General features: G+C 47.7%; 1 protein-coding gene across 1 annotated transcript; it reads left to right on the top strand.

The window, feature by feature from the left end:
• Positions 1-9,640: 9,640 nt before the first annotated feature.
• LOC119104731 (L-lactate transporter-like) lies at positions 9,641-10,950 on the top strand. Its single transcript, XM_037228448.1, has 2 exons — positions 9,641-9,657; positions 10,512-10,950. Exons 1-2 carry the CDS (start codon positions 9,641-9,643, stop codon positions 10,948-10,950), a joined length of 456 nt encoding a protein of 151 aa, XP_037084343.1.
• Positions 10,951-11,758: the final 808 nt, after the last annotated feature.

Genomic DNA, 11,758 nt, shown 5'->3' with positions numbered 1-11,758 from the left:
TGCCAGTTCTTTTCTGCTGTCAAACCGTTTCAAAAACAGAAACAACCGTTTTACGCGTTTCCTAAGGCAATGGTATTCCCCGATAACAACAGAATGAACCGCGAAAATGTTGGTCGAAAAACTAGCCTAGATTGTTTTGGTTTGGTGCCTCTCAGGAGCAAAGCCAAGGTGTAGAAAACACCTCCCTCCCAAAAAGCCTGGATTTTTCGCGAACCGCTATATGTGGCCTTCGACATAAAGCCAAAAATCGCCGTGATGCCCATTTACCAAGCTCAACCCCCTGCTCCCCCCCCCCCCTGGTGAGAAAAAATCCTGGCTGCACTGCTGATAAATATGTTATTTAGCTGAAGAACCACAGTGAATGGAAGAAAAGCGTCAAATCCCCCCCCCCCCCCCTCTCGCCTTCTTCATCAAGACACCGTGCTACACGTTTATCTTCCCCAAGCTGCTTGGGCAAGACTATATTCATGCCCAGCGCTTATGCTGTGTGTAAACATGCCGCGTCACCACATCTTTGGCACCCCTGGAGTGGACACACATACTTGACACTCTTGTCGTGGACGTCACATCCTTCGACACTCTTGGCGTGGACCCCACATCCTTCGACACCCTGGCATGGACCCCACATCCTTTGACATTCCTGGTATGGACCCCACATCCGTCGACACTCCTGACGTATACTTATTGCAAGGAAGTAGTATGCTGGTTCTTTGTCCACAACGCTACCACATTCATTTTCGTAATTTGCGGGCACAGACGAGTTCCGGTTTCCGACCCCAGCCTGCAGATGTCCCGTCGGTCGTCACCGCTGCTTCCTAGGGGGCGATCGCGATGATAGCCCGGTCGCCCGCTGGGAAAAGCAGCGGATGATCACCGCCTTGGATTTCGCTTCGCCTGCCTCTGGTTTCCGCACATTTTTAGAGCCAGGGATGGTGGGGTGTGTGCTCATGAAGGACAGGGCAAGTTACAGAAGGGCGTGTCGTACCGTGATGGTGTCCCACTTAACAGGAGCCGGCTGCGAGTCAGCGCGCAGCCGTTGTTTGTGTGTGTGGACTCGTGTGCAGTGTTGTTTGTGTGGTGGACTCAGCGCGCAGCCGTTGTTTGTGTGGTGGACTCGGCGGGCAGCCGTTGTTTGTGTGGTGGCCCATGGTTCGGCAATTGCTCCCTAATCAGTCGGCAAAAGACCGCTGTACAGCTGTCTTGTAACAGATTGGATGGCCGGTTGATCTGATTCAGGGTTCCGGCGGTAACAACCAGAGCATAACCTGATCTTGGTTTTCACACACGTACGATGCCGTACTCGTATCTTCGATAAAAGTATCGCCCGTCTTGCCATGAGCTTAGATTCAAAGAGACCGGCCTGAAAACGGCAAGCTTTGACTGTTCGTCCGCTGGCGCCTGGCTAAAATCATCAGAAAAGGACAAATCATCAGAAAAGAAGCATTTTGGCACTTGCAAAGTTTAGCATTCTCATCCAAGAGGATTGAATACACGCAAAATGCAAGCGAATCACAAACACCCCAAATAGCACAGGTATAGCGTCAGTTGCATAAAAAGCCAAAACTGTATCATAGCTTTTTGGTCATTGGGGTGTTTCAGGCTTACCGAAATGTTCAGCACAGTTTTCTGTTACGAGACAGTTCTGCGTCTGTACGGCGGTCGTTTGCTTGCTGACTGAAAGGGGAGTAACACCGTAACATGGGCCACGACACAAACAACGACTGCGCGCTGAATCCACCAAACAAAGAACGGTTGCGCACTCACTCCACCACATCAATAACGCTGCGCACTGAGTCCACCACATGAAACACGGCTGCACGCTGAGTCGCAGTCGGTTCCTTTGAAGCGAGGTTTATCATTACGATACGGCACGCCCTTCTGTAACTTACCACGTCTTTATGAATGTACCCCATCATTCTGCTCCAGAAATGTGCGTAAAGCCAGAGGCAGGCGAAAATGTTTGTCACCAGAAGCAGTTGGTCAACGCCGGCGTCACCTGGAAAGAATCGGTGACGACCGGCGAGACATCTACAGGCTGGGGATGGAAACCGGGAACTCGTCCGTGCCGCAAATTACGAAGATGAATGTGATAATGGTGTGGGCAACGCTGCGCCTTTTTCTCCGTTTACTGCGCTCCTTCGCATAACTAAAGCGAGTTGCACGCCCGCAAAAGTGCAAAAAGGCTTATTTGGAGCCTATTTCAAAGTTGCCTCGGCATTAATGACGTCATGGAAACGTCATGCGATCGCGGTCATACTACAGGCTGTCTTGCTTATGGCCAAAACAGCATGGCCGCTGTTACATTCACAACGTGATGATGCAGCATGTATGATGCAATGCGCGGAAGATGATTGGCTGTTAACACGATTTCGCTGCTGAACGCCTGTCGCGAACGAAAGCGTAAGCTCTTTCGGGTGGCGCGGTACTTGTGTGGACGGGTCATTTCTCATTTCTAGGCCACGGGCCAATGTTTTAATAAAGAACGCCACTGTCTGCAAAAAGTACGGCACCCAAAAAACGGGCACTCTCCCGAAAGTTATAAAAACGAAGACGGCACGGAAAATCTGTCTTTCTTCCCCTGCTAGCGTTTTTCTTCTTCTTGAAGAAATCTTTTCTTTTTCTTTCTTTCTTTCCATTTTCTTCTTCTTCTTCTTCTCTTGATCCGCATTGCCATGAACCCCCGTTGTGACTTTGTTTTGAAGGAAGGTCACGACCAAATGTGATGTTATGACTGAAAACCTATGTGGAAATTGCGACAAAACCTGCAATTTGATTGTTCCGCGAACTGTGTAAGTGTGAGATCACACTTATTTGACAAAGAGTGTAGATGGGGGCTTGAAATGTGTGTGATCACTGGTGGTGTGTGCTAGTGGCCTGTATTGATATTGATGTGATGGGGACTGTGCGTGCGAGGTTTGTACCTCTGAGAAAAAATGGCTTTCGTATTCTTGAGTCTACTGACTCCCAATAAAATTTGATTTATTGATACCTCTCCCTTCCTTTACGTTTGTGTTTGAACATGACGAGGGAGCACTGGCAAGCTAAGATAAGCACTAGCACTTATGTTGAAGGGGTATACAAAGGAAAGCTGGTACTTCAGCATTTTCTTAATATGATCTTGCCAGCATTTTGAGCCTATCGAGATATTACAGCATGTAATTAATCCATTGCTTGTCATTATATCAGCAATTGATTTTGGCAGTAGGGGCTAATGCGTACAGCTCATAAATGCACATACCCGGTACGGGCTCACATTAAATGGCTTTGCAAAATTATCTTTCCCTAACTTTTTTGGAAAATATAGAGCTGTACTATTACTGATGCACGTTGTAGTCTTCACAAATTTTGTATGCTGGCGAGCATTGCTCGTGAGTCATCAGTGTCATAGCCAGTGCAACTTGCGTGTGATACTGGGTGCTGAGAAAGGTGGAAAATTATTGCTGTTGGCGTCTTCGACAGCACGTTATAATATTTTTATCATGAGCCTTGTGTGCACTGGCAGCTTCATCATTTCTTTGAATTTTGCCCATCCAACCATAACTATATGCACTTGTCATGTTTCCAGCTTTGTACAAGGTCAGCATGTTTGCAGTGCCATTTCACCATATGTAAAATTTTCCCGTTATTTTTTAGTAAAGCAGCCTGGTGATGATGTAGCTGCCTGCCTGGATAGCTGGATAGCTGCCTGGATAGCTGCAGCATGTTGCATGACTGTGGAAGTGGAAGATGTTTGCATCTTTGTCACCTACATTTTGTGGATTCCCAAAACAGCCTGAGCAAGTGATGCAACTTATTGGTTGCCTGCTTTGCTGAAAGTGATTTATTGTAGCATGTGTGTTTGGTCAGTCACATGCCACATGGGAGTCAATACGAGATGTTTGACACATCTTTTCATCATGAAATTTATTGTGAAAGCAGCATGGATTGCAACGCAAAAACCATATCGCTGCGCATTATATCATGCCACAGTACAGCACTGAAGTAGTGCCGTAGCTGTTGACCAGTGCCATTACACAATTTACCGCATTGGTCGACAACTCTGTCAAGCCTCTGAGACAGCAGCCTGTAATTTGTGAATGACTGGTAACGACTGATTTAGCAATGCCAAAGGACTATCAATAGCAAGAATGCCATTGCACCCCAGTGGTTATACCAGGGTTGACTATTAATGGCATGAATAAGTCTAGAAAAAAACTATTGGTAGCCCAACCTTACCATCTTTACCATAGCAATAGCAATGCTTTGACAATCAACTCATAGCAACGTTACAAAGCCATTAATTTTCGCATGGCACCGCATTTCCATGCATTTCCAAGAAATTAACTAACGTGCACATCACATGACATCAATGCCAGGACTACAGCATTTCAGGCAACGATGGGCGGACAATAAAGTATTGACTAAGTTATCAAGAGCACAGCAGCAAGAGCAGCAGCACAGCATATCGTGCTTTGATATTAATAATCTGCCATAAAAGCTGACGATCGATACGTTGCGTGTGTCAAACAGACCAGCGAAGCTTTTCTTACGGCCAGCACCAAGACAAAAATCCACAGCCAACGCACCCACTAACCCGCCACCCGACACAGACCTCGCGACGAGAATGGCCGGTTGGCGTCAGCTTTCGTGTGTTTGGAGGTATTCCTTAGGTCTGGCTGCCAGATGCTGCCAGGTATTGCTGTCGTCACAGAACCATTCCATGACGCCATCAAATAATGACGTAATTGGACGCATGTTCACAAACTTTAAAATTTTGCTACCTAGCGTCATTTTTGAACCTTGAAGTCTTACCAATAGCTACAAGTAAGCTTTTCCCATCATGTCTGGTGCCTACCTCAATATGTTCAAATGTAGAACATTCCATTTAATACAGATGTCGGAGGTGCAGCCAGAATTTTCCCGACAGGAGGATATGAACTCGGTGAGCGGGCATCACGCGGATTTAAACGATTTGGTCGCAAACCACCTGTAGTGAGAAATGAAAAATCCGGACCTCAGGCGGAGGGGAGACATACCCCCTTCCTTTAACATTGCTTCTGAGAGGCACCAAACCAAAAAATATAATGCTAGTTTTCGAACCACGTTTTCGCGGTTTGGTCTTAGTGCTTTGGGGGTATGCCATTGTCTTAGGAAACACGTACTACTGTTTTTTCTGATTTTTCAAATGGTTTGAAAACAGAAACGGAGCAACAGACTGAAGGAAGTTTTAAAATCTTCTTTATGATAATAGAATAACGAGTAACGAAATCCCCTGTCTGAAGTAACTGTATAACGAGTAGCATCATTTCTGTGTGTAATCCCCTTACTCACCAATCTCAACCGGTACGGGGCGGCGCCATCAGTGTCTGATTTGGGCAAGAGATCATGCAGCCCTCACTGCGATGCTTGAGTAAAAATGGGTGAAAGATTTTGCACTTCGCAAGTGGCATTCTATCACATGATCATAATTATGTATATCATTATTGTAGCTTGCGCCGCACCATCGGTTGGAATGTCGTATCAGCATTTCGAAGAATCCTCTCAGCACAGCGCATGCAAGCATTTGACCCTTCCAATACGCGATGTATGTCCCGGCTATTTCGGCCTACTGTCAGCATGATAGCGTGTCCTTTAATTTCGAAGAGAAGTAAGGATATGCTACCTTTGGCGCACGAGAAGGAGGCAGCCGCCCCCTTGCCCCTGTTGGCAGCGCCCTGGGTGCCTCCCTGGGGTCAGTACCCACAGCTTTTAAAAGATCAGGGACAAAAGCCCTGGCAGGGTGAAGGTAGGAAAGATATGGATGAAAGGGAGCCTGTTCCGATTAGTTGAGCGAAATGTTACGACGTAAAGAATTCAAAAGGAAGGAGATGTTGAGTTGTTGCCAATGTGCATGTACGTTTGGATCCCTTATCGCGGCCAGGATAGGGAAGGGACATCTATGATCCACTTAGGTTTTTCAGTGGGGTGAGGAAATAAAGACGCAAGCGGCAAACGTTCAGATACATTGTGTTTGATTATTCTGGCACATTTCTGGAGCCTCCATGCATTACTGCTGGTCTCGTTATCGCCTTTGGCCAAATCAAGCGACCTCGTGGTCGAAAAATTATTTGTCCCATGTTGACAAAATTACGCCTTAAAGTGTAAGAAGTTCATGAAAAATATATTTGAAAATATGCCAGGCGCTTACACGGAGTTTTCGGAATAATTTAGGAACATAAAAGACGTTAAGGTACTCGGATGTGTTTCACTGACAATGATGCGGAGAGTGCAGGTTAAAACCTTCGCGTTAGAACGCTTACGTCAGGTTTTGCCAACCGGCCCAACCCCATGTTGACAAAATTACGCCTTAAAGTGTAAGAAGCCTATAAAAAATATATTTTGAAAACATACCAGGCGCTTACACGGAGTTTTCGGAATAATTTAGGAACATAAAAGACAATTAAGGTACTCGGATGTGTTTCACTGACAATGATGCGGAGAGTGCAGGTTAAAACCTTCGCGTTGTAGAACGCTTACGTCAGGTTTTGCCAACCCGGCCGGCGCGTGCGGAGTGCGCTCTCTGGAACAATGCCGCTATATAGCCATAAAGGGATTAAATATTAAACAAAAAAGTTCGATATGCTGTGCTTCGAGCTTTACTCAAGATGCAATTTCCAACGATGTCCTTATTTTTACCTCGCCCGACCGTTTATAAGCCAGACGGGGGGGGGGGGGGGAGGGATGATGCGCTAGTCAGTTGTACATGGCAGCCGTCCCTCAGTCGGGCATAGGTTAGTGGGCCTCATTTCTAGGCAGGCCGAAATTAACCATTATGATGTGTGACAAAAAGGGTACAAAACAACGACACGCGCGGCAAAAGGTATATGTAAAAGGTATATGTAAAAAACGCAATCTCACACGCTTGTGATCTGTATTCTGATGCCATGGCACAATTGAAAAGTTCCACCTTAGGCATCACCTGAGCCACTTATGTAACCTGCTTGGAATTAAGTTTGCACACGGGGTGTGAAGTAAATAAAAAAGGTACCACAAATGTCGCGCAACGTTTCAGCATTTTTGCCAAGTTCGGAAAGCCTTGAGGGAGAAAATCTTCTCGCCACTCTGGCCGAGCCAGGTATAGACTGCCTTTATTCTAAATAGAAGTTCTTCATCCAAAGCTGTTCGATTGTGGTCATGTGACCAAGTGCTCACAGCGTTGATGATGAAATGAAATGTAATTTAGTACATTGGGTATTCCTATATTACTGAAAGATTGGGTTTTTATATTTCCTTATGAAAACTAACCGCCAGACATATCTCTCAATTCGGTGGACGTGGGCCCAGAACTCATACCAGAATGACGATTTCATACAAGGTATCATTATGCCAAGCAACACTCTCAGCTGCGTCATGAACAAAATAAAAGAAGCACAAAACTGCAGGGTTTTATCTATCCGCATTCCAGAGCTATCGTGCATGGCCAAGCACGAAGGTGGAAGCGACGGTAGCCACGTGACTGTTGTGGAACATGAGCGTAGCGAAACAACCTTCTCACTCGGGACTACAGCGAAAAGCAGGCACAACTGGGCATTATCAGTTTTCACCTATTTCGAGAAATGTATAATATGTAGACATGTTTCCTGGCGTGTCGTGCTTCAGCCGCCTCAAAGCGCGCCGTTCCATCAGGTTTAACCAATGCACTGGACTGAAGACATTGAACACACTTGGAGAACCTTGGCAATGACTTTCCCCGGGAAGAAGGCTGGTGGAAATGGGGAACTGTCCCCTCTTGTGCGAAGATTGGAGGGAAACGCATCCCCGTCCCACGACGGCACGGTTCCTGCCAACAGGGTTGCATGCCAAGCTGTCTTGCACTCACCACTTTCGACGTATCTTGTTCACTTAAGGCCGTATCAGTTGCCGCACTGCCCGCCCATACAGAGTCTGCTCACTCATCATGCGCCAGTCAGCAGCAACTGGCGGCAAGTGGAGACCGGTGAGCACACGGGGACCGGTGATCTGGTGAGAATCGGTAAGCAGGCACCGCCATTGCATCGACAGCGTATCAGCGGCGGCTGCGGAGTAGATGAGCCGCCTTCGTATTCTGGTCGGATAATCGGTTTAAAAGTCGGTACTAATAACAAAGAGCTCGCGTGGTCATTGCGTTTCCCCGGCTACGAACGGATCCCATTTGGGATCAGGTTGTTTGAAGCAGTTCATGCCATGTTTGGGACTGAGAACTTAGAACATGTAGGAGTGAGAACGCTGTGCTCGAAAGTCCGTAGAGATGGGATGGGCTGCTTTTATCTCTCTTCCCTTTTGCTTGCAAGGGAGCGCGACACGCGACATCGAGCACCCCTGTATGGAGCGCCAGCGACTGTAGGGGCCAAATCAGCTCCCAAGACACGGCTCCACCGGGATTTGAAGCCGGGCTCTCTCATCGAAGCCGAAGGTGTTGGTTGCTCTGCCAGCAAGGGTAAATACAACGAAATCTGTTTTTAACAGCAACAACAAAAACAACCACTGGTTGCATCAGATTAAGACAGACAGACTTACAGCGTCAGGTAGGTGTGTGACTGAAAGGGTGAATGTAACCTTAGCAGGTTATACGTTAGACCTAGGAGATCTAGGTATAGCCAAACAAAGTTGTAGAAAGTCCCTCTATAGCAACATTTTAAAAAAATTGTACAAACTCTATCGGTCTTAGGATCTCATTTGTAGAAGGATGTGTGCGGAGCTTGAGGAAGGCCACTTCGATGGGCCCTTGTTGGCCCGATGTTTTGGTAAACCCGATAACGTACTAACCGTCGCACAGGCCGTCTCTATGGTCTAGGGGAAAGCTGCTGGACTCGAAACCCAGCGGCACTTGGTACGAGTCCCAGCGCGAGCGCACTGCTTGGTCCGACTGAAATGGAAAGGTCAGCTGGCAACTGGCCAACAAGGATGAGCTCAGGCCCAGGGCGGCTATGTCGTAGCATTGTGTGACACGTAAACCCTCTGCATTCCTGTCTGTGGAAGAGCGGCGGCAAGATTATCCGTTGAACTGGACGGCATGACTTCGGTGGTGGGTTCAGTGTGCACGCAACAAGCAGGTACTCTAGCAGGTACTCTGAAACCAGTCATCCATGCAAACAATTCCGAATAGATTTATAAAAATGATAGGTTGATTTCTTCTGGTATTGCTTCTAGTATCAGTCAGGGAATGCTAGAACTGATCTTGTCAAACGTGTAATGTTTATTTGGAATGTTGACAAATTTGTCTCGACAGGTGTAAAGGCACTGTCCATTGCTCAATTAGTGACATACATGCCTTGAATTGAGATGCTGTGTGCTCATGGACTGATGATTCCTTTATGCCATCTACTGCGTGGTAAATGATCCCATTTATGTGCGATGCTGGCTTCTTTGCCGTGTTTGATTTATGGGTGGACATTTACCCTGCACGTTTGTATTTGTATATGATTATCTTGAGATTCAAGAGCAAGATCTCTTGACTTACACTCAACTTGATAGCGACGTCTGAGGCGCGATACGGCTCACGTGTACAGCGTGACTCGTCGCTTGGATTTGAGCGAAGACAGTATGCTTTTCAACGCTATCAAGAGCCACACAAGAAGACATGACTTTGACCCTTACTCTGAAAGTGGTGTGCGGAGGGGGGGGGGGGGGCAAAGCGTTCGACATGACCGATCGCGAACGGTGGGAACGACATCGGTACATTCAAGGAAACCTGCACGATCGATTTTTGCTTCAAACGCACAGAACCACACACAAACATACTTAAAATTTACCAATAAACCGTTCCAAATATGTTTAATACTGCTACGGTCAACAGCGCTGTACATATTGATATGCAAACCTAATTAATTCAATTTTGAGGAGCATTTCTTTTTAAACTAGTGTAGAGCCTCACTATCTTCCGAACGATACAAAACTGGTACAAACTATAAAAACTTGATGCAAATACGAAAATGAGAACAATTTACCGTTGCTGTCTTTTTGCACGAATCTCAACTATCCTTAGTTTGGAAGGGACAGATGTTAGTATTATATATCCCGATTCGTTCTCGTTATAGCAAACCGCGATTCGGGAGGGCGTTAAACTGGGGCACAGAAGTACGTGGACGCTTTGCATCCCCTTTCCCAGTGTGAGAAATCCCATATGACGGCAACATCCTATGAAGATGCACTTACCATGACAATGCATTATGACTTACATCAGCCGATGAAAAGCCCCAGAAATCTGTCTCAACCAGCGTGAAATGTCGGCACTTGCTTTTATGTCGATAGGTGAGCGTCCGAACATGGCGCCGCAATCGCCGCACTTCCGGTGGCCGGCCAACATATCTGCAGACTTCCGGTGTGTGGCGTGCTGGCGGTCGTCCGGCTTCCTGCTGCATTTCTCCATGAGTTGCATGCTCACAATAGGCAACCTCACCACCTACTGACATCGTACCTACGCGTACGCGGCAGTCAGGACGTGGGCTACGCTCAGACGGTGTGGGTGAACTCGATGATGAGTCTGACCGAGGGCCTTATCGTGCTTCGGGCAGCGTGCTCTACGAGCGCTGCGGCCCCCGGCTCGTCGTACTGCTCGGCAGTGTGGTGGCCAGCGGAGCCACCGCGCTGACGAGTGTCTCCGTCAAAACGTCCCTGATGTGGGTGATCATGACGTACGGCGTGATGAACGGCGTGGGAATGGGACTGGTGTACACCGTGCCGTTGCTGGTCGGCTGCAAGTGGTTCCCAAACAGCAAGGGCAGGGTGAGCGGAATATTGACCGCCGGCTTCGGTCTCAGTGGCATGGTCTTCACCGCCATACAGACCAGCTTCATCAACCCTGATAATGTGTCTACGGAGGAGGACGGCTTCTTCCGCGATGCGGCGCTGCTGGATCGCGTTCCGAAGGTGTTTCTGCTGCAGGCTGGGCTTTGTGGCCTTCTAAGATTATATGCGTTTTCGGGCTTCATAATCCACCAGCGCGGAATGTAGGCTGCCTCTCATCGGAACTCAGCAGCAGCGAACAAAACAACCTCCCCGACGTAGATTTGACTGAACATGAGCCAGACGACGTGATCAGTGAGGAAAATCCTGAAAAAGAAGGTACATTCCTTGCTTTAAGAGAAGCGCTGAGAAACATGGCGCTGTATCAGCTGCTCCTCGCATATGTCTTAAACAAGTTTGCCTTCGATATAGTTGCATCCCTGTGGAAGGCCTTTGGCCAAACCTTCATCAAAGACGATCGCTTCCTCGAGCTTGTTGGTTCGGGTTCCTCCATCTGCAAAATGCTGGATAGCATAACGTGGGGATCCCTGTGTGACGCATTCAGCTACAAGCCAGTCATGCTTTCCCTAACAGGTTTGTTCTGCACCCTTATATCTACTCTACAGGCCATGTCACGGGCTGGTAAGGTCATGTACCTTATTTGGGTTTGGGGCATATCGTTTTGCTTTTCAGGAACAATGCCCGCCGTGATAACCGGTACGGCAGACACATTCGGCCAGGAGAGCGTAGGTCAAATTTACGGCGCCATCTATCTGGTCGGAGCCCTGGCCTCACCCCTACCCGACCTGCTGACTAATCTTCTGCTGGACAGCTACGGCTACTCACTGATGTTCTTTCGGGGGTATCGTCGCCACTGGAGTCTTTGCATTCACGCTTGCATTCATAAACGTTCGGTACCATGCATTTCTTGACCTTTGGGGTGCACGACGGTGGCTGCATGGCGAGCCGTGCACTTGTGCGACCCGCAGTTGCCATCTGGCAGGGCTGGCATAGTCTCCTCATGTGGCAGAATACA

Source organism: Pollicipes pollicipes, unplaced genomic scaffold (assembly GCF_011947565.3).
Source record: "Pollicipes pollicipes isolate AB1234 unplaced genomic scaffold, Ppol_2.1 Scaffold_6052;HRSCAF=7182_pilon_pilon_pilon, whole genome shotgun sequence".
Taxonomy (NCBI): domain Eukaryota; kingdom Metazoa; phylum Arthropoda; class Thecostraca; order Pollicipedomorpha; family Pollicipedidae; genus Pollicipes; species Pollicipes pollicipes.
This window is presented reverse-complemented; position numbering and strand designations above follow the sequence as displayed.